This window comes from Mesoplodon mirus (assembly GCF_964341445.2).
Source record: "Mesoplodon mirus genome assembly, chromosome: 9".
NCBI classification, from domain to species: Eukaryota; Metazoa; Chordata; class Mammalia; order Artiodactyla; family Ziphiidae; genus Mesoplodon; species Mesoplodon mirus.
Window position 1 is genome coordinate 78,549,305 of NC_138985.1, and position 23,731 is coordinate 78,573,035.

Consider the following 23,731-nt stretch of genomic DNA (forward strand, 5'->3'; position numbering starts at 1 on the left):
GTGCTAGTCAGATGAACTGCTGACAAAATTCTGTGTTTGCTGTTGCATGAGTAATTTGCAACATGTACGTTAACTAACTTCCACCCATTCTTTTAGGGATGCAAGATATATATCACTTTTTGGATTAATTTTTGTAATTATGAGGTAAACCATGGGAAATTAGTACTACATCTGAAATTCTAGGATTAAAATCTGTTGTATGTTTTATTGTCCAGCAACTTTTTATTTCCTCTTCCAAGTGACTTTTGTGATGTAGTCACATTTAGAGAAGGTTATTTTACATCATGGAGATGGGATTTATACTAAACTCACTGAAGATACGGGAGAGGTTGTCGGTAGACAAGTAAATTGAGAATTATATTTTTTTAAATGTCCTGGAAAATGATTGGATCACAAGTGTTTTGCAGAAGCTTTAAAAGACTACTCACAACTGTCTTTATAAAAGCAGCAGCTCCAGATAACTTGAAGAAAAAGGATTTGTTAAATACCTCAAAGTAAGACCAAACAACTACCCACGCAGTCTGGCATGTAACTGGAACTAAGGAAGTGCATCCAGTGCTTCAGTATTTCACTTGCTGGATATAGGCTACCTTACCATTGTGCTTTGTTCTTTTCTCTCCTCTGGTGCTTCTTACATTCTAGGTCGTGTGAGATGTATCTGTGAACATGACCAGCCTCCCTGGTGGAAAAGATGTGGGTTCCTTGAGGGCAGGGTCGTTCTTATTCTTCTTTATTTGCTCTCCAGTATCTAGCACAGCCTTTTGCCTGAAAGCGGGCTGGAAAGAAAAATTACTTTCTAGGGAAATATTTTTATAAAACAGAGTGATACAATGAATATCAGCCAAGATTTCACCTAACTTTCAGAAAGTTTCTATTTCAATATCAGGGCTGAGAAGTAATCTGTTAGTATTTTCATCCTCAAATCCTTTAGAGCCTTGCTATTACAGAGCTGCTTTATTGCTGAGAAGGCTGTTATAAAGAGGTCTTTTACTATTTCAACAATTAAAATCCATCAGATGGAGTCTCAGCTGACTTAACCAGTGCTGGATAATCTAATAAATACTGTCATAGCCAAGGTTCACTGTATTAATAATAGATTTTCTTCTAAAGAAGTTAGAATAAATTAGTAATTGTTAACTTTAACATATCACCCAAAGAATTAGCAAATTTTCTTAGTTTTATAATTTGCCATGATATTTAGTGCTTAAGATAGCAAAATTGCTTGTCAGAAGAGCAGAGAACGTATTCAGTGACTTCTCCACATGAAAAATCCATTCAGCATAGATACTGATTTGAAACTACTGCTTGATTTTATTCTAAATTATTATGTTTGGGACATAAGCCAAAGAAAGAAATGTGTTGGTAGAGTTGTTAACAAGACAGCACTTTTCATTCAGTAAAAGACAAAAACGAATTTTTTTCAAGGATCTAATTGTGATATCTGATATATACATACATATATATGTATATAAGTGTGAGGAATTAAACTGCTCTAAAACAAGAATTTAAATCAGTGATTATGTGGTACTTTTGAAAAGTTCCTATTTATTAATGTGCTTTTCTGTGCCTAAAAATAATTATTCTTAACAAAACTATTGTACTAACAGATTATTCATATTGATGAATTAAGACATCAAACATTAAAATTAAAGGATGACATAGCTATTTAATTTTTTAAATAGAGATATGTTAGTCCCACAACTCAAAATTTATGATTCTATCAAAAACACTAATTATACTTAATAGGGAAATATCAGATAGGTAATTTACAATTTTCTAGTTGCCAGCCCATTTCATTAAAATATTGACTAGAATACTAACTCCAAAGTAATTGCCTGTCAAATCAAATCAATTAAATTAGGTTAAACCCAGCCTCTGTGGATGCACTGTGAAATCTCCACTGAGCACTACTTATTTAGAAAGCATAAGGTAGGCCAATAACCAATCAGGTGTTTATGAGTCAGAATTTACCCTTCCTTCCTTTCCATCTTTTCCCCCATAGATTTCAGTAAATAAGCGTATTCATCAGTTTGCTTTGTTTCTCCATTCCTGCCAAAAACTCTTTATTTGTCAGTGTCTTTTGTTACATTGGTCTCCTGTCAGGATCACCAGGAGATGATCCTATGTCTCAAATAGGTTATCCTGGTTAATTAAATTTTCCATTAACTGAGGTGAAAATTTTATTACCTTTTTTGTTTATTTCCAGATTTATATTCCCAGATTCCTGATGTCTGCCTCCTGCCCACTACTGCCTTCTACTGGTAGATGGGAGATAATGTTGAGGACTTAGTTCCGATTTGTTCTGTTACTTAGAATGAAATATATATATACCCAGCCTTCAATTCTAGTTGGAGTCCCAGCATTCCTATCAAATAAAAACTTGTAGTAGTTTTACATTTAAGTACTCTGAAGTATCTTTGATAGTGTAGGGTAGGAGCAGTAGAAGATGTGAAATATCAGTGATGTGAGAGAATAAAGTAATAACACAGAGTATGGTTTTTTATCTTTCATCCCAACTCCTTTTGGATTCTAAATCTGTCATTGCCAATAAAATTTAGAGTTAGAGAAAATATTTCTGAAGAAATTAATATACTTAACCATGTATGTTTTAAAGTACTTTTTTTTTAATGTGGTAACTCTATTTTTAATTTTTTAAGGAACCTCCATACTGTTCTCCATAGTGGCTGCACCAGGTTACCTTCCCACCAACAGTGTAGGAGGGTTCCTTTTTCTCCACACCCTCTCCAGCATTTATTATTTGTAGACTTTTTAATGATGGCCATTCTGACCAGAGTGAGGTTATATCTCATTGTAGTTTTGATTTGCATTTCTCTAGTAATTAGCGATGTTGAGCATTTTTTCATGTGCCTGTTGGCCATCTGTATGTCTTCTTGGAAAAATGTCTCTTTGGGTCTTCTTTTTTTTTTTAAGAAGATGGTGGGGGTAGTAGGAGTTTATTAATTAATTAATTTATTTTTGCTGTGTTGGGTCTTCGTTTCTGTGTGAGGGCTTTCTCTAGTTGTGGCAAGCGGGGGCCACTCTTCATCACGGTGCGCGGGCCTCTCACTATCGCGGCCTCTCTTGTTGCGGAGCACAGGCTCCAGACGTGCAGGCTCAGTAGTTGTGGCTCACGGGCCTAGTTGCTCCGCGGCAGGTGGGATCCTCCCAGATCAGGGCTCGAACCCATGTTCCCTGCATTGGCAGGCAGATTCTCAACCACTACGCCACCAGGGAAGCCGCTAGGTCTTCTTAAACTACCTTTTTAACAGTAGAAATCTTAATCTGATTTAAATTTACAAATAATCATTTATCATATTAATAAGGAAGGATTTATTTTTATCCATTTACTTTCTCTTCCTAGGATTTATTTCCCTCTGAAATGTCATGAACTTATATTTCAAACAGCTATTGCTTTCACATTATTGTTACTACTGCATTATTAAAGTAGACACTACTAATTCCTCTTTATGGAATGGATTAAGATAAGAAGGTATCATGTGTAAACCAGAAACAAGTAATCGATAGCCAAAAAAGCTGCCTGAGAAAGGAAACTTAATCACATTTCACTGTTACGTAGTTTTGAAAGTAGGAACTGTAACATGGAAAGGGAGGCCCCAGCCAATATTTTAGATTCTGCAGTGCTTTCATATTACAGTAAGGAAAAGGAGCTTAATTAATATCATCTCAGTCATAATCTGAGCAGGAAATCAAGTCATTTCTGCATCCTCTAGTCTACTACATCATTTGTTCCTGAGTTCCATTTTTTTTTAGTAACTCCTAAACTAATTGAGAGTTTTCTAGACAAAAAGAGTGGATCTACAGGGGACTTCCCTGGTGGTCCAGTGGTTAAGAATCCACCTTCTAATGCAGGGGACGTGGGTTTGATCTCTGGTCGGGGAACTAAGATCCCACATGCTGCGGAGCAGCTAAGCCCACACGCCACAGCTAGAGAGCCTGCGTGCCACAACTAAGACCTGACACAGCCAAATAAAAAAAATAAATATTTTTTTTAAAAAAGAGTAGATCTACAAATAACCAACTTCCCAGCCCACCCTCAGGGAATTTGGTAGGATGGACAATGGTTTGGGGATGTATGAGAAAGCAATTTCTGAGTATTTCTAGAAAGATTGGGCCTGTTAATAGCTTTAATATAACAGTAGGATGGTTGCCACATGTTCTCAATCTTTTCCTGACTTCTCTTTGCTATTGATTTTGCTTGCATACGAACTGAACAAACCTGCCTCACTAGAAATAATCAGGTGATAGCATATGCTATAGAACTTAACACTTAAAACACTTACAGTTTTTCTTTATAGAATGGGAATGTAAAAAGGAAAATCTTTGAAGAACAAGAGAGTTAATTGTTAATCCTAATTCTATGTGAAAAACATTTTGCCTTTTCTCAAATAAATCTTCACTGTATACAGGATGCAGTAATCTGGTCCTATTAGAGACTCTCTGGAATATATATCCCCACAGGTAAAGAATCCCTCCTATTACATCTGTTCTCAGTAAATTCCTGTATTTATATAAAAGATACTGTATATTTTACTTTCAAAAACAGTAGTCCAGGGGTTAATGTTAATGGTGGAGATTTCAGGCACTGTGATAACCAATTTAAAAAATTACTTTTGCCGGGGGATTTGTTTGTAGTTTCTGTATTATACTCTATATAAGTATTGCCTGTTCTGTCTTCAGGGTGTCTCCTTCTGCTCTGCCTGCAAAGTGAGGTCATCTAAATCCTGTTGCAGAATGGTGGTTAATTTAGTTATGTAATTGCTTGAAATCCCAAAATAAGGACACTATTCACATAACACGTCGTAAATAAAAATGTTGGACTAAATGATAAAAAATACAGTGTAAGTGACAGGATGCATGGTTTTAAAACTTTTTGGAGTCCCCAGAACACTTTAAGAATTAAATCAAAAGACCTTCCAGAAAAATTCATACACACATGATTTTGAATACAATTTCACATTGAACTCTACAGATTGAGTCTGAATTGTGTAGGTGTTCATGGACCTAAGATTAAGGTCTTCTGCATTAGTTAGATCTGCTCTGTCAAATATGATAGCCAATAATCACATGTGGCTATTTAATTAAAATTAAACAAAATTGAAGTTCCTCAGTCTCACTGTCCACATTCTCAATGCTCAATAACCACATGTAGCTAATGGCCACCATGGACAATAGCCAATCGGACAAAGCAGATATAGAACATTTCCTTTCTCTCAGTAGGTTCTTTTGGACAGCACTGGGTTAGGTGTTTCTAAAATACTCTATTTAAGAATCTTATCATTATGTGTATTTATGTATAAGTATTTGTGTAGAGCTGCATGATTTGACAACCCAGAACATATATGTTGTAAGAAAAGTCAAGCTCTTTTTGACACAATACAGATCTGTTCCCGAAATATAAATAGGACTCAAAGTAAGGCAGCTAGCTAACCTCAGCTGGACCTTCAGGACTTTCTACAATGATTTTTATCTAAATTGCATTTTCCATTAGTAGTAGTTCTAAATCTTTTCCATTTTTTCCTTAAATTCTTGTCTTCAGTGTAGTTGTAGACCTCACCTCCTATGTTCAGAAAATTGAGGCTACCAGTATAAATTCCTTCAACTTCCCTTATCTCTGTATAAAAATCTCGTCGTGTTTTCTTTTATTGTAATGTGCTACAGAAATAGCAAGGTGATCAAGAGAATGCAAAAGCCTTTGAATTTTAACGATATAATCAGGACCTAAGAGTAAATAGACAGTTACGAAGTGAGCTTATTCTTTGTTAAAAGTTTGGGCTCCACTCTTACATGGTTTGGTGCTTTAGATAGACTTTAGGACCATGGAATATGTATTTTGAATTAATGTACAGGAATTGCAGTACCTCTCAGTGCATATGATGCCTGTCTCTCTCCATCCTCGAACTTACAGCCATACTCATTATTATCAGTAGTAATAATGGGAGCTAACGTTTATTGCACTAATGTGTCGACCACCCGTGTGCTTTACATCAGTTTCCTCAATTAACCCTCATAACAACTCCATCAGGTAACTATTATAATTAATCCATTTTATGTTGTAGAAATAGACTTGACGTTAAGTAACTCACCCAGGATTGGTTAATGGGACCAAGTGTACAGTATTTTTAAGTATATGCACACTGTTGTACAGTGGACCTCTAGGACCTTTTCATCTTGCATAACCAAAACTATACTCATTGAACAACTACTCCCCATTTTCTCCTCCTCCATCTCCTGACAGCCACCGTTCTACTCTATGCTTCTATGAGTGTCACTGCTTTAAATACCTCATATAAATGGAATCATGCAGTATTCATCCTTTTGTGATTGTCTTAGTTCACTTACATGTCCTTCAAGTTCATCCATGTTGTACTGTGTGACAGAATGTCCTTTTATAAGGCTGAATAATGTTTCATTGTATATCTGTACCACAACTTCTTTATCCGTTCGTATGTCGATGGACATGTAGGCTGTTTGCACCTCTTGGCTATTGTGAATAAGGCTTTGTTGAACATGGAAGTGCAGATCTCTTCAAGATCCTGTTTTCAGTTGATAAATACTGCTGGATTATATGGTAGTTCTGTTTTTAATTTTTTGAGGACCCTCCATCCTGTTTTCTGCAATAGCTGTAGCAGTTTACATTCCCAAAAACAGTGTACAGATTTTCTTTTTCTCCACACCCTTATCAACTTATCTCTTGTATTTTTGATGATAGTCATTCTAACAGATGTGAGGTAGTATCTCATTATACTTTGATTTGCATTTCCCTGGTGATTAGTGATATTGAGCACCTTTTCATATACCTGTGGGCTATTTGTACGTCTTCTTTAGAGAAATGTCTATTCAGGTCCTTTGCCCATTTTTTAATTGGGTTATTTGTTTTTGCTTTTGAGTTGTATGAGTTCCTTGGGTATTTTGGTAGTAACCCTTTTGCAGATATACGGTTTGCAAATATTGTCTCCCATTCCATAGATCATTTTGTTGTCTTTTTTTTTTCCTTTGCTATGCAGAAACTTTGTAGTTTGATGTACTCCTACTTATCTATTGTTGTTTTCATTGCCTACATTTTGGTGTCATATTCAAGAAATCATTGCCACCCTCAGAATGGGAGAAAATATTTGAAAATGAAGCAACTGCCAAAGAATTAATCTCCAAAATATACAAGCAGCTCATGCAGTTCAATATCAAAAAAACAAACAACCCAATCCAAAAATGGGCAGACGATCTAAATAGACATTTCTCCAAAGAAGATATACAGAGGGCCAACAAACACATGAAAGGATGCTCAACATCACTAATCATTAGAGAAATGCAAATCAAAACTACAGTGAGGTATCACCTCACACCAGTCAGAATAACCATCATCAAAAAATCTACAAACAATAAACGCTGGAGAGGGTGTGGAGAAAAAGGAACCCTCTTAACACTGTTTGTAGAAATGTAAATTGATACAGCCACTATGGAGAACAGTATGGAGGTTCCTTAAAAAACTAAAAATAGAACTACCATACGACCCAGCAATCCCACTACTGGTCATATACCCTGAGAAAACCCTAATTCAAAAAGAGTCATGTACCACAATGTTCATTGCAGCACTATTTACAATAGCCAGGACGTGGAAGCAACGTAAGTGTCCATGGACAGATGAATGGATAAAGAAGATGTGGCACATATATACAATGGAATATTACTCAGCCATAAAAAAGAAATGAAATTGAGTTATTTGTGGTGAGGTGGATGGACCTAGAGACTGTCATACAGAGTGAAGTAAGGCAGAAAGAGAAAAATAAATACCGTATGCTAACATGTATATGGAATCTAAAAAAAAAATGGGTCTGAAGAACTTAAGGGCAGGACAGGTATAAAGATGCAGACGTAGAGAATGGACTTGAGGACACGGGGAGGGGGAAGGGTAAGCTGGGACAAAGTGAGAGTGGCATGGACATATATACACTACCAAATGTAAAATAGATAGCTAGTGGGAAGCAGCTGCATAGCACAGGGAGATCAGCTCCGTGCTTTGTTACCACCTAGAGGGGTGGGATAGGGAGGATGGGAGGGAGACACAAGAGGGAGGAGATATGGGGTTATATGTATATGTATAGCTGATTCACTTTGTTATAAAGCAGAAATTAACACACCATTGTAAAGCAATTATACTCCAATAAAGATGTTAAAATAAATAAATAAAATAAAAATTTTAAAAAATCATTGCCAAGGCCAATGTTAGGAAGTTTTTTTTCCTATATTTTCTTCTAGGGGTTTTATAAGTTCAGGTCTTATATTTAAGTCTTTATTTTATTTTGAGTTGATTTTTTTGTGTGTGGAATAAGGTAAGGATCCAATTTCATTCTTTTACACATGAATATCCAGTTTACCCAATAATAGTATTTTTTAACAAATGGTTGTTGAAAAAACTATCCTTTCTTTATTGCACTGTAGTCTTGGCATCTTTGTCAAAGGTCATTTGACCCTATGTGTTTGGGTTTATTTCTGGGCTCTCTATTCTGTTCCTTGATCTATATACATCTCTCATGAAGTGAGTACATACTGTTTTGATACTGTAGCTTTCTAGGATGTTTTGAAGTCAGGAAGTGGGAGGCCTCTAGCTTTGTTCTTCTTTCTCAAGGTTGTTTTGGCTATTCACACAGTCCTTTGTGTTTCCATATGAATTTTAAGGTTTTTTGTTTTCTAATTTCTGCAAAAAAAAAAAAGCCAAAGGAATTTGATAGAGATTGCATTGAATCTGTAGATTGCTTTGGGTAGTTGGGACAATTTAACATTTTACATCTTCCTATCCATGAACATGGGCTGTCTTTCCAATTATATTTGTATCTTTCATCAGTGTTTTGTAGTTTTCGGTGTACAAGTCTTTTTGCCTCTTTGGTTAAGTTTATTCCTACATATTTTATTGTTTTTGATACTATTGTAAATAGAATTGTTTTAATTTCCTTTTCAGAAAGTTCATTGTTGGTGTATAGAAACACAACTGATTTTTGTATGTTGATTATTTGTCCTGCAACTTTACTGAATTTGTTTATTAGTTCTAAGCATTTTTTTCTGTGTGTGTGTACTCTCTGTAGTATTCTACATACAAGATCATGTAATCTGCAAACATAATTGTACTTCTTTTCTGATTTGGATGCCTTTTTTGTTTGTTTGTTTGTTTCTTGTATGTTTCTTGCCTAATTTCTCTAGTTAGGACTTGCAGTATTATGTTGAATATAAATGACAAGAGTGGGCACCCTTACCTTGTTCCTCATCTTAGAGGGAATGTTTTCAGTTTTTAACAGTTGTAAATATTAACTATGAGCTTTTTATATATATTGCCTTCATTATGTTGAGACAGTTTCCTTCTTTTTCTAGTTTGTTGAGTGTTTTTATCATGAAAGGATGTTGAATTCTGTCAAATGCTTTTTTCCATCTATTGAGATGATCCTGTGATCTATATCTTTCATTCTGTTAATGTGGTGTATCATATTGATTGATTTTCATATGCTTAACCATTCTGGCATCCCAAGGATAAATTCCACTTGATTATGGTGTATGATCCTTGTAATGTGCTGTTGAATTTGGTTTGCTAGTATTTTGTTGAAGATTTTTGCATCTTTATACATTAGGGATATTAGTCTGTAATTTTCTTGTAGTGTCTGTCTCGCTTTGATATCATGGTAATGCTGGCCTCATAAAATGAGTTTAGAAGTGTTCCTTCCTCTTCAGTATTTTGGAGGAGTTTGAGAAGAATTGGCACTAATTCTTTAAGTGTTTGATAGAATTCTCCTGTGAAGCCATTTGTTCCTGGGCTTTTCTTTGTTGGGAGGTTTTTCATTACTGATTCAGTCTCCTTATAGTTACAGATTTTCTATTTCTTCAGTGATTCAGGTTTGGAATATTGTATGTTTCTAGGAATGTATCCATTTCTTCTAGGTTATCCAGTTTGTTGGAGTATAATTATTTATAGTAGCCTCTCATGATCCTTTGTGTTTCTGTGTTATCAGTTATAATATCTCCCTCTTTCATTCCTGATTTTGAGTTTACCTTTTCAAAAAACACCAACTCTTATTTTTGTTGACTTTTTTTCTATATTTTTTCTATTCTCTATTTCATTTATTTCTGTCACAATCTTGTTTGTTTCCTTCTGCTAAATTGGAACTTGGTTTGCTCTTCTTTGACTAGTTCCTTGAGTTACAAAGTTTGTTTATGGGAGATCTTTTTTCCTTTTAACATACTCATTTACCACTATAAACTTTGCTGGTTTTCCAGCATCCCACAGGTTTTGGATTTGTTTTCCTTTTGTTGAGACTTGTTTTGTGACTTAATATGTTGTGTTACTTCCTTGATTAAAGACCTTCAGGATCTACTCACAACTTTCAAATTAAATATAAATCTTTGGCCTGGCATTAAGGCTCACCAACATGTGATCCATCTACCTTTACAGCTTTTTCTTACTTAGACTCTAGCACTATTTGGACTATTTTGATTTTTTAACTACCCCTATGTACTTGCTGGAATTCTTTACCATTTCAGGAATCCTCTGTGATGACTACCCTTTATTTCTCCAGTTTTAAGTTATTTTTTTCCTCCCTATTCTAAGCCCTTGATTTATATGGTCAACTTCACATATGTTAACCTGTATTATAATTGTTTGTACAGTTGTCTCATATTTTCTTCTAGACTAACAATTTATTCAGGATAGGGATTTTTATTAATAATCTTTGTATTTCTTTTAGTATCTAGAATTTACATTATGCATAATAGGCATTCAATTTTTAAATGGTAAATATAATCAAAATTTTTCATCTTAGATCTTAAGACTTAGAAAGTGACTGAATAAAACGGTGCTTGCTCTACTTTCTCTTATCTGTCACAGTCACATTTAGGAACTCATCAGTTGGCATGCTTTTTATTTAAGAATTTTTCAATGTTAAAAAAATTGGAGGTAAATAAATGCATTCATAATCTCACTGTATTGTATATTTTCTTTCAGACCTTGTACTTGTGTTTGAGTGTATGCACATGTATGTTTATAATTGCCAGTTAGCAAATGCATAATGTTATATAGCACAGATATGCCAGATATTATAGAACAATTTTCATTTGCATGACATTTAGGTTGTTTCCATTACTTTACTTTATAGGTGATGCTGTAATAAAGTTTTCATACCTTTTTGCCTGTTAAATTAGCTCCTTAAATTTTCAAGCATGGGTTTATTAGGTTTAAGGGTAGAATATGTTTGTAACTGTTTCCATACCAGAGGAAGTGGCAAACTTTCCAGCTGTATAGATGAGTACTAATCCAGCACAGCCTCATCAGCAGTCTCAATGTGGTACTGAGACTATTTAACAATGCTGATCTAAGTCCATCCCCCAACATTCCCACTTTTAGTAGGAGTATAGTAAATTAATCTTTTAAATTTGGGGCCTCCTTAATTTACAAAATGAATTATTAGCCCAGGGGTAATTAAATAAGGGTGTTATATTCTTACTCTGAACTTAAGAGATTGATAATGATTAAAAAGACTAGACCTAGGGCTTCCCTGGTGGCGCAATGGTTGAGAGTCCGCCTGCCAATGCAGAGGACACAGGTTCATGCCCCGGTCCAGGAAGATTCCCACATACTGCAGAGCGGCTAGGCCCGTGAACCATGGCCGCTGAGCCTGTGCGTCCGGAGCCTGTGCTCCGCAAAGGGAGAGGCCACAACAGTGAGATGCCCGTGTACCGCAAAAAAAAAAAGAAAAAAAAAAAAAAGACTAGACCTAGTCTTTGCAATTTTCCAAATGCATCTGCTGGGGAGCCACTCTTAGAAATCAAAGGACTGACTTGTTTAGGAAGTAGAAGGCCATTTTTTGGTGTAAAAGCAAAATACTCTCAAGAATTTAGAAATAAAGTTACCTTCTTGGAGTTTAATTTTTAGAATAAAATCAACATATAATCAGTGAGATTCATTAGGCATTGAAATCCTATGGAAATATATATCTGTCAGATCAAAAGCTTAGAGAACAGGCCTGAAAATATTATCCAGACTTGTTAAACTACGTAAGTGAGCTATAATCAAATAAACTACACTAATATATATAAAGAACATATGTAAAGGAAATGTTTACTTTGGAAACTAGAGTATGTTTACAGTGTTTTCAGAATTAAAACAGTAAAAACAAACAAAAACACTCCACCTATCTCGATATTCCAGTTTTTATGATAGATATCAATTAGATGATCAGAGTGTGATGAGAGTAGCAACTAAACCAATTTTATCTGGGTTGAGTATATCACCAAATTACTGCTTTGTTTTCACAGTTTCAGTAGTGGTGTGGTGATAGGGTGCAAAGCAGGTTGCAGGGACTTCTTTAAAGGGGAAATGATGTGTGAGATGTTCTACAATTCCTTACGATGGAATGCTGTAAAAGTTCTTATCAATTACTTGTTGATTTGGGCTTTTCTTCTCTCATTCAACTTAAGGGAGACAGAAACCTCAGTCTTCTTATTTTTTCTTCAAAGCACAAGCAGCCAGCTATTTGTTTGGCAGTAATGATATATTACAAAGTCTAGAGCTGCCTATGGTATACTATGAATTGATGACGGGTTTGTTCCCTAGGTAGAACTTTGCTACTCAAAGTGGTTTGTGGATGAGTGGGCTGACAACATCTGGGAACTGAGACATGCAGAATCTCAGTCCTGTCTACCTCTTAGGCCAACTTTGTTACTTCATGTACTCCAAGAAGCACACACTAAGATGGAATTTGACGTTTAAGAGATTTGTTAGGGAAGACACCAGAGGGAAAAAGGAGAGGTAGGTCTGACCTTTGTGAAGGAAAGAGGGAAAGGAGGGTTGTGTAGGAGCTCGGAGTACAGCACAGTTCTAAGCAAGTTTCTGGCAAGCCAGTGGGGAGTCCTCCAGCCAGTGTCCCATGTCAGTGAAGTTCCGTCTCTCACAGGAATGAGTCTGCCTTGCTATTTCTGCTGCCTCCAATCATTTAATGAAAGCAGTGTATGGAAAGCTTGGCTTCAGTGCAAGTGGGATTTCAGAGCACAGCACCCAAGGCCTTCTTTGCATTATGGTCACAGCAGCCAGAGATTTGATTGGCACAGTTCCCTGGCCGCCACACATACTGAATCAGGTGCATTTCAACAAAATCTCCAGGTGATTATATGCACATTAAGCTTTGAGAAGCACTACGCTAGAATAATAATTTGACACTTTGAGACTCTTACCCAGAGTCAGTAAAATTGTTTATAATCAGCATAGGATCTCCTCAAAAACTCAGCTCTTTCGGAGTGGTATTTTTTACAGTTCATTTGAACAGAGTTGCTGTTCAAAGTGAGAACTAGAGCAGATAATTTGTTGTTAATTTGTAACAAATGTGTGAAGCAGATTTTGAGCCAAAGCAGAATTTCCAAGATACTTTGCCTCTTTGCTGAAAGGAGCTAGATATAATTTACTTCCTTTGGCCTTTTAGAGTTCAAAGTTCTTATAGCAAAGAATTACGTATTTCTGCGTCTGTTGTCTTTTTACCATGTGGTAAGATGTAGATATGATTCTTGTGGTGACAGCTGGAAATAAACTGTTAGATCTTACTGAGTTTCCTCTGCTGACACAGTGCTTAGCATTTGAGGGGCTCTCTTTAGGACAGACTACACTATAAAGTTAGCTTTGCCACAAGGCATTGTCACCTAATTTATGGATTTTTCCATGAGTCCAAGGTATCCACACTCTCATATATATATGATCGGAGACCCACCGTCCCCATGTGATCATCCTCTGAACCATTGATTCCCAGGCTTCAATGTAGAGACTACTGCTTGGTAAAAATTACAGTTCCTCTGTCTACAATAAGGTCTTGAAATCGGTACTTTTAAGAAGCCTCCCAAGTGATGAAACTTAATTTGGAAGTCGCTGCTCTAAAGTAAAATATATACAGAGGATTGGGGTCTATCCCATAGAAACATCCTCAGATGGAGTGGTTATAACTGACTCAACATTCCAAATGGCGCTTGTTCCTTGTTTAGTAGAGAGTATCTTTACATGAAAAATTAAAAATAATTTTTAAATCCCTAATTAAAGATGAAATACTTTTATTACACTCAATAGTATTTATTGTTATCTCAGAATTCAATGTAATTTTTACATCATTATTTATTAATTAGCAGTGGGCCTGTTAACACCAAGGCCCACAGGACTGAATATCTGGCTATAATTATAGTTGGACTACTCTCAATCCTGGGCAGAGAAAGTTCTCCTAAAGACAGACAGCCACAGGTGTTCCCTAAAATAGAATTTACCTAGAAACTGAGTTAAAGGTGTAACTCTAGTTGTAAGTACCTCTGGTCCATTATTTATTCTTTTATTTCTTTGTTCAGCAAACACTTATCAAATATAATCTATGTTTCAGGCACTGTATAATCGATACCAGAGACCTGAAAATAAGTAAGACTTAGTCCTTGACCTTGAGGAATTCACAGACTACCCTAGTGGCAGAGATATACATGAAAACAATTAATTACAACAGAGATATTTGTATTGTTGAGCATGGAGAGATGGAGTAGGTCAAGCCCACAAGCATCCGTGGGGTGAGGGTGGGGTTACAGAGTGAGGGACAGCTGGCAAACACAAAGAATAGCACAAGTGCATCGCATGAGACACCAGTTACTGCTGCCTTTGTCCACAAGCCCTGTCAGTAATATCTAAATTCTGAGCAGATCACCTGAGCTATCTAAAACTTAACTCATTATCCATCCCTCTCAGAAAACAAAAATCCTGCTTCTCTACATGTATTCCTAGATTTGTGACTGGTACCCCCATTCATACAGTCTTTCCAGCCAGAAACCTGGGAGGCTTCCTCGCCTCCTTCTCCTTTACTCCCTGTGGCCAGCCATTCATCAGGAACTGTCAGTTTCATCTTTGTAGCCTCTTCTCTGTTCCTCTCTTCTAAGCACTGCTAACATTGCTGCCTCAGACAAGCTCTCAAACTTGGACACCTGCAGTAGTCTCCTAACTGGTCGGTCTCCCCATCTTTAGACTTGGCCTCTTTCCAATCCATTCTCCCCATATCAGTTTAAAACAGGAGAGACCCTTCTTCCTATAGGAAAAGGTCTAAACTCCTTAGAGTTAGGTATAGGTTGAGAGTGCAAATGCTTGAGCCGAACTGCTTGGATTCAAATCCTGAGTCCACCACTTACTAGCTATCTGAAGGGCAAGTCACTTAGCCTTTCAGTGGCTAAGTTTCCTCAACTGTAAAATAAGAGTAGAACTTGACTCTCTGTCATAGGATTACCGTAAGGGTTAATTGAATTAATACTGTACCTGTAAAATGCTTAACAATGCCTGGCACAAAGTAAACACAGTGATGGTGGGTACTCATGGTAGGATAATAATACACAGTATTTGTGCCAAGTAAATAAAGATGACCAGGACTCACCTTGTCTTCCAGAGACTAACAGTCTGAAGGTAAACAGATTCTTTCTTATGATCAATGCTGTTATAAATTTGAACACAATGCTAAATGATTATGGAATCAGGAGAAAATTGCAGAATCTTGTGGTCTAAAAATGTTTTTTTCTATTAAATTTTTTTTATTTTATGGATGTATAGCAACTCAAGTTCCCAAATACAACTTAGTACCTCTCAAACCACAAGTTCCTCATACATGAAATCTGTAGATTCATGATTTTGCTCCTGTATACCTTTACAGTGACAGTAAGCAGTTTGGTTCTACTATGTGTGAACATTTAGGTCCCTTCTCTGAGGAATAATTTGAAAAAAGAGAAACTGGCGTTGAACAAACAAAAGGGAAGAGACATGAGCCACAGAAGAATAGTAGAGAGTTTGCAGTAAAGTCTCAAGAAAGAAGACAATGGTAGAGTACCCAGTGGTTTTGAAGGATGTGGGCTACTGAGGTTTAAGAGTTGCTGGTGGAGGTGGTATGGGGGGCGGGCTGCAGGACACGGCAGAATGCATATAAATTTAGTATGACTTATAAGTATATATGAATTCAAAACAGCACTGAACATAGTTTAAACAAGAAACACAGTTGAGGAATTGCCTTTTGGGGTTGGAGGCAGAAAAATGTAATGTTTGAATTTAGGCTCAAATTAGTAAGTTTAGGCCATTTACTAACACTGTGACTTGGGGAAATTATTTAACTTTTCTAAGTCTCAATTCTCATCTGGAAGATGGAGGTTGTAATAGTACTAATCAAATAAGGTAGTTAGGATTAATTGAGAAAGTGCCCTAAAACACTTTGCTGGTAATTTACAAATAGCAAACACCTAGTAAGGTTAGTTCTTGCTATTGGTGGTGATTATTAATATAGTGTTTGCTTTCTTCAGTTAAGAAAAATGAATTTACAGGTACCTCAGTCAAATTTGGGAAGAAGAATATAGTACAGTACTTGTTATTTCCTAGATGGCAGGTAATGTTACTAACGTTTATTTATAATATGCTGCCTTTTGTTTTCCTATTCTAGGGAACATAAAATATTATTACAGAGTTTCATAAGTATATCACTTACCTCTTTCCCCATCCTATTTTTCACATGCAGGTTTAAGTTCCTGCAGAACTTAACCTATAACTGAAAAATGTATCCTGCAACTAAAGAGCTATTGAATTTACCTAATTTAATGATGGGTAACACACCAGTCTTACTAATAGTGCTTCTAAAGTGCTTAAATATTTTTAATATTCTCCCTATTGTCATGTATACCCTGTTTTCTTCTTTCTAGGTATTTAATAATTTTAGGTAACTAAGATAAACAGTTTGATTTAGCGTACTTTATTATGAGTGATGTATTAGAGGACATCCCTTATGGGACACCTTCCCTCTCCAGCTCACTTAGGTGACTGCTGTATCCCCATGCTCCCATAAATCCTATACATTCTCTCTCTCTCTTTATCCTTTTAACTTATCTGTACCTTCAAACAAATTTCAAGCACTTAGGCCTTGATGGTAAGAATGGTGTCATGCAAAGTCAAGCAGAAAAAAACTCAGTAGATACTCAGCTAATTTTTGTTAAGTAAGTGAATGAATGCTGCCCTCTTACATCATTTATCCAGTTCTTAGGCCATGGTCAGCAGTGTACCAGTAACTGATTCAATTAATTATTCAATTAAGAAGGCCTTTAGAAATAGGTAAAATAAAAATAAAAATAAGAAATAAAATTTAACAGTAGAATTAATAGTAACCTAATTCCAAAGACTGCTGTCTCTGAAATAACTGTCTTTCTTTCCAAAGAAGGTCTCCTGCCCTTCCTCAGATGCCAAATGTCTTACGCTAGTTACCTTGTTGCTGACTACTCAGTAGCCTGCATAAGGTGACAGGTCCAGCCTTCCACCCTAGAAGACTGAAGAGGACTCCTGACACAACTGGCTATAGTTTGAGGCCCTGAATTCAGAGCTGTAGACCTTACATACTTCAACTCTTAAGGATACTATAGGTGATGTTAGGAAAAGGAATAGTGTAGACAAGAAGAATGTTTATCATGTATGTCTAGTAATTGAGCATTCATCTCTTTGTTTGCAAGAACTTGAATTATGATACATAATTATATAATCAAATGATAGATATAAATCAACTTCAAAAATTGCCACCTGGGCCACCCAGCACATGCTGTGTTAACCCAATATGAGACCTGTCTTCTTCTCACATGACAAATAATCAGAAACAGGAAAGAGTTTGCAGGTGTAACAGAAAGCAGCTTAAAAGATTGTCCTGGCATCACCTGTAGCCTCAATATATACCATTTGCCTCCCAGCGTGATGACTTTCAGCCATAGGTCACAAATGGGCCTTAGAACCTTAACCCAGTGTGTTGCAGCCTTCCCCCTCCAAGTACCCCTAGATTTGCTGCCATTGGCCGGTATCCAAGAAGAAGGCTTGAACAGCTGTCCTGACAAGTGGGTTTTCCCAATTCAAGCTGGCAAATGGGGAGTTTGAGCTGCTTTGTTATACTCCCTGCCTCTGGGTTACAGAAGCTATTTAAAATGGTAATAAAGTATCCTGCTCTCTGGTACTGTGTATTTTGTTTTTTGGAATTATGTAAATATCTTTAGGGTCCTTTTAATGCAGGAGGTGAGAAATCATCCTAAAGAGAGTTGATTTCAGCTTTTCTTTTTCTTTTTCTTTTTGTCTCTCCCAGACAGTAAGGATTGTATCCTGGAGCCGCTTTCCCTGCCAGAAAGTCCAGGTGGCACCACCAGTTTAGAAGGTTCTCCATCTGTGCCTTGTATTTTCTGTGAAGAACATTTTCTTATAGATGAACAAGACAAACTTCTGAAGCACATGATCATTGAACATAAGACTGTCATAGCTGATGTTAAGTTGGTTGCTGATTTCCAAAGGTAAATTTTGTTTTTCTCCATAAAAGAGTTTTTTATTATTTCTTAAAGGAAAGGCATAACATATATAAAATTATTCCTATAGAAATATGAAAATTCATATTATCAGGTTTCACCTTAGTCTTTTTTAAACTTTGTACTTATTTGCCTTCTTGAGTGTGTAAGTTATGTTTGAAAATGTCACATACCTTTGCATGTCCTACAAATTCTGGAAGCAGACCAACTTTCCAAAGAGTCAATAATATTCCCTTTACCACATTCCATGAAATTTTGGACATTGTTGATCTCTATCAGATTGATGTTCTTTTCGTGTTTCAGGACATTTGCGTTCTCCAACTAAGTGAGTTCTTCCAGAAAGGTGAGAATAGACTTGGTAAAAGGCCACCCGAAGGGCAGTTTTGGGGGAAATAGATACTTGGAGCCTTTTAATCCAAAAGCTTATCATCCAAACAACTGTCAGCTTAAATGCTGTTATATGGTTGAAAACCAGAAAAATATTGAGTCTTTCAACCAGCCAGAGGGCTATAAGAGTAGACAGCAATTAAGGTCAGTGACTGAGGTACTTAGAGGAAGAGGATGAAGAGTAGATAGAGGTGAGTAGTTGAGGAACTGCCAACATTGGGCATGTGTGAAATGTAGGAACCTGACCTGTACAGCCAGGGCCCAAAGTGAGCTAATTATAGTCACTAATTCTAGACTAATTCTTGGTAGTGATTGTCTAAGAGAAATGCCTTCTCTTAAGCAGATACAGTGGAGTAGTTATGTACAGGTCATTATTAGTTGAAATTTGGAATCATTTTCCATATAAACAATATCAGTGTAGTTAACTGGCTTTGTATAGTTACTGAAAGCACATATTTTGGTATATCTGGTAGGGTCCCATTTTGAGATGTTCTGCATTGATTTCCCTACAAAACGTTAGAGTAGCCCAGATATTATAATATCCCTGCATCTAAACTCTGTATCTCCCAGACCACATTATTCTTAGCAAGCAACTTCTTTCTTAGAATGGGTTTTGCAAGCAGCAAGCTGTATTATTAAGAGTGGACTGTGAAACCTGGAAGGCCTAGGATTGAATGCAGACTCGGTGACTTTCTTATTACCACATGGCTTCCAGCAAGCTACTTACCACTCTAAGCATCAGTTTTCTCATCTATAGAATGGGGGTAACACCAGCCCTCATAATATTATTGAGCATTATATAAAACAGGGCATGTATAGCACCAGTGTCTGAGATATCTTTTATACCCAATAAATGGTAGCCAAATTTTTAATTATATTTTGATTACAAAAGATATATTTGAAGTCTTAGCTTCCTGCAACTGTAGCTTAAGATTTCAGTAGGCATTTACGCTGGTCTGAAGACCTAATTATCATTTGTAAAATTTGTTTTGAGAAATTTTCATTTAAGGTTCTAAGTACTCTAAACTTCTAGAATGGCAGTGTGTTTTTAAGGACAAATAGCCACAGTGCTCAGAGGGGTAATGTTAGCTACTCTCTAGCCCTCTTGTCCTTCTCAGATGCATAGCACCAATAATGAATGTCTGCTGTGTGCCTTCTGTATTATGGCCCCTTATATCCATTCAGCATTGCTACTTGTGAGTAGACTTTGGGGCTGTATGGTTAGGGGGCAGAGACAGAATAGGGAAGGAGAGTTATATGAACAATATATGCCACCAATTACTGGAATAAACTAATTCTTACATGCTTTCAGAGGAAACACTCTGCTTCTCATTCTCATTCATTATTCTTTATTTTCAATTAAAATTTGTATGTGTATATATATGTATATACACACGTGTGTGTGTTGGGAGTATTCTGGGAGTTTTCTCTTATATGATACCTAGTTATAGGTGGTCAGATCTGTCGATTTTGTTTTAGACACTTCTTAGGCTAGAGAGCTTTGAATTCTTTTCTTATTCAAATAACCATTGACAGGACTATCAAATGAGTTATTCTTTTATAAGTTTTGTATCACTTGGCTTTTCTTTGATGTAAAACTTTTTTTTTTTACTCTTTTTTACCACATAAATGCAAATTCTCCCTCAGGAATTGCAGAAAAATATGATGATCAACCAGTGATAATTGAGTAATGTTAAGATTTTCTTTCTCTTCTTCTAAAATATGTGAGAAATGTCTGAATTAGTTAGTATTTTATCCTTTGTACTTATGTATGATGGCTAAGTGGCTATATTTGTACTAATCGATCTCTTTTATCATTGTTGTCAATCTCATCTGTATGTGGGCAGGAAAATCAAATTATTTACTAGGTCTCAGGGCTTAGGAGTTATTAATTAAATATTGAGATCAATCACACTATAAATGCAGTTATGTAATAAAATGGATGCTTTAATTAAAAAGAAAAAGATGCATGTCTGATATAAGTGCTTTCTAAATAAAGTGTGTAGTTAACATGTACTTTAAATTTGGAAACCTAGATTTTCCTTGTGAACTCTCCTCCTAATTAAATAAAAGTTTCACCCTCAGGAAGTAAAAATGTGATTAATTCACACTGACCAGGAATGGATATGACTAAACTTTGTTGTTTTTAAATACCATTTAATATATTAACAATGTTGTGATTAACAATGTTGTGTTAGTTTCAGGTGTACAGCAAAGAGATTCAGTTATACATATACAAGTATCTATTCTTTTTCAAATTCTTTTCCCATTTAGGTTCCACAAGGACCTACTGTATATAGCACAGGGAACTCTGCTCAATATTATGTAACAACCTATGTGACTTTTTCTTAGCAGTTATTGAGGGGAGGGAGGGATAGTGAGAGGTTCAATTGGCATGAGTTAATTCACTCAGAACTTCTTTATAGGTTGAATAATTCTTACATATATATAAAACTTCTCAGAGAGGAGTTGTTGCTTCCGAGTACAATAAGTAATAAAGACGATAGATAATAGATAAGAGATGGACTTACCTTGTCCTTTGTAAGAAATAAGCTCTAAAGTTTCCGTTTAAATATATTTAACATTTTCTTTATTGGAATAAAGTAACAGTAAAATTTTCTCAGAGCAAATAAAACAAAAACAAAAGTAAAAGTCTCTCCTTTGAGCCGTTTATTAACATAGTTATTTATACTGAGCTACTTGCTAGCTTTATTCAGTAGATAAAATTTTTCCAGAAGAAAAATGTTAACTCCTAATTATTGCGCCTTTCTATATTAGAGTCCACTCATTCAGTGCTACTTAATTAACGACTGTATCTCAAATCTTAATGCTTCTGTCAATAAGCACACCAGTTACAATGGGGAGCTGGACAGGCAAGATGATATTACTACAAGGATTTCTTGTGAGATGTGATTAAAGTTCTTTTAAAAGAAAGTATTTGCTGATGACCTAATAATTACTTTTATGCCTTTTTAATAAAATATGAAATGCTGTGATAACTGTCCTCCAAATAAAGGGTTCATACCATATATTATTTCTTGGCTTCCTTTATATATTGAGTGGTTGCTTTAAACAAACTAAAGAAGTAGGAAAAAATGAAGAAGTACTAAATGATTTCTTAACATGGAACAATAAATTTTAGTGGGTGGGAAAAATGCCACCAGTGCATGTATTAAACATCTGCTATCTTTAAGACATCTCTCAATTGAATACAATTTATTGGAATGCTTTTACCAACCACAGGGAAATGGACATATTGATACCTCTTGATTTTAATTATAAACTTAAAAAGTACTATTATGTGATAACTAGGATACATCTTAAATTTAGACTTAGGTCAAAAGTTTGTTGCAATTCAGATCTATTTATATAGTATTCCACAATAAGATGTGATACATAATTGTATATATTTCAGTTATATGGTAGTTTATGGTTGTGTTTTGCTTTTGTAACATGATTCTTTTTCCCTTTGATGTTATTGTCACCCAGCCTTTGGTCAGGAGGAGACCACTCAGATGACACCTTTGTGCATATTGGACTGGCCTATTACCTGCTTTATCCTTCTTCCCCCAGAAGCTACCTAACAACGTCTCAGAGATGCTCTTAGAGATGGTATCTGAAAAACATCCTTTCCAGAATTCATGACCACTTGTTCATGGAACAGTAAAATAGCTTTTAACCAATGTAAAGACTACCAGACATGAGCATATAACAGTATCTTCTCTCTCTTCATCCCATTGGACGCCTTAACTATTTGAAGAGGGTAACTGAGGTTCTGTCAGACAGAATCTCCCCATGATTTTAAGTCAGCCGATGTTAGTAATCACTTCCCTTGTGCCTACCACACTGAGGTAAATGTGATACAAAACAAATACGTGATGTGAACCTTCTCTTCAAAGATCAGGGAGAATAGGACCCAACATGGAAGTCCTTAGAGACTAAGAGCCATTGACTTTTGGAATCAGGACATCAGAGGAATCAGTGCCTCTGTAGGCACTGTACCTTTTGCCTAGTCAAGCAGTTCCACTTCAACAGCCCCAAACAGCTGGTGTCAACTTTCAGTACTTGGGCAGGAAGTTAGGAGCAGTTCAGACCAAGAGCTGCTTTTAGGTAATATGCTTTTCAGAAAGGGAAGACCTTCCCTCTCCCTTCAGACTTCATGTCTGTACTTCAGTTTTGCCATGTCAAAAAGCATTCTCCTTGGTCTCTACGGAAGAAAATTCTTCAGGTATCCATTACAACTGTAATTCTAGAGGCTTTCTCCTGTTTCTGCCTTTTTCTGAAATTCTTGTGTAGATTGGTCCTCATGTGACACAAGAGGCATTGTGTTGTAGAAGACTTGAGTTTGGATTTGGAGACAACAGATCCCAATTCTCGTCCCAATTCTAACATTCTAAGTGTGTGATCTTGGGCAGGTAGGGTCTCAGTAATGGTAGCTGCTAATAATTGATATCCTTCTGATCATCATCATCATCATCACTCTACTCTTCCCCGCCTCAGCCACTTGTGTGTGCCCTCTGACACTACTAATACAACTATTTTAACTTGCTCATTAAATGTTTGATGAAATATTATCATTGTTGTTGTTTTAGATACCAATATTTCTCTGGAATAAACAAATTCTTTACTACTTTAATCTTATCTAAATACGTTACTTTTTCTTATAATAATTTTATTTATTACACACCCAGCATGGTGGACACTGCTTTACATGTATTATTCTGTTTAATTATCAACAATCCATTTTGCAAATGAGTAAGCTGAGTGTCAGAAAGGTTAAAAAATCTTTTAATTCAGGTTCATATCTCTGAATGCAAAGTCCCTGCTCCTCTCTTCCCTGTTGCCTGCAGGGCTGGTGGAGTCAGTTAATAAAACCTCAGCCACAAGGGTTGGACCATAGTCTTAATTTAAAAAGCACAACTACTTCTAGCTCAAGATCTGTGCAGATAAGAGACTCTTATTGTGTTGACTCTGTTACAGAATT

At 36.0% G+C, this 23,731-nt stretch overlaps 1 protein-coding gene across 1 annotated transcript in view; it reads left to right on the forward strand.

Annotated features, from left to right (window-relative positions):
* ZNF277 (zinc finger protein 277) overlaps nt 1–23,731 on the forward strand; it is a gene marked incomplete at its 5' end in the record, with an annotated part of 119,333 nt that overhangs the window by 43,511 nt on the left and 52,091 nt on the right. Inside the window, one exon of the mRNA XM_082632239.1 lies at nt 18,147–18,348. Within this exon, the coding sequence (XP_082488365.1) occupies nt 18,147–18,348 (202 nt within the window). The remainder of the gene's footprint in view (nt 1–18,146; nt 18,349–23,731) is intronic.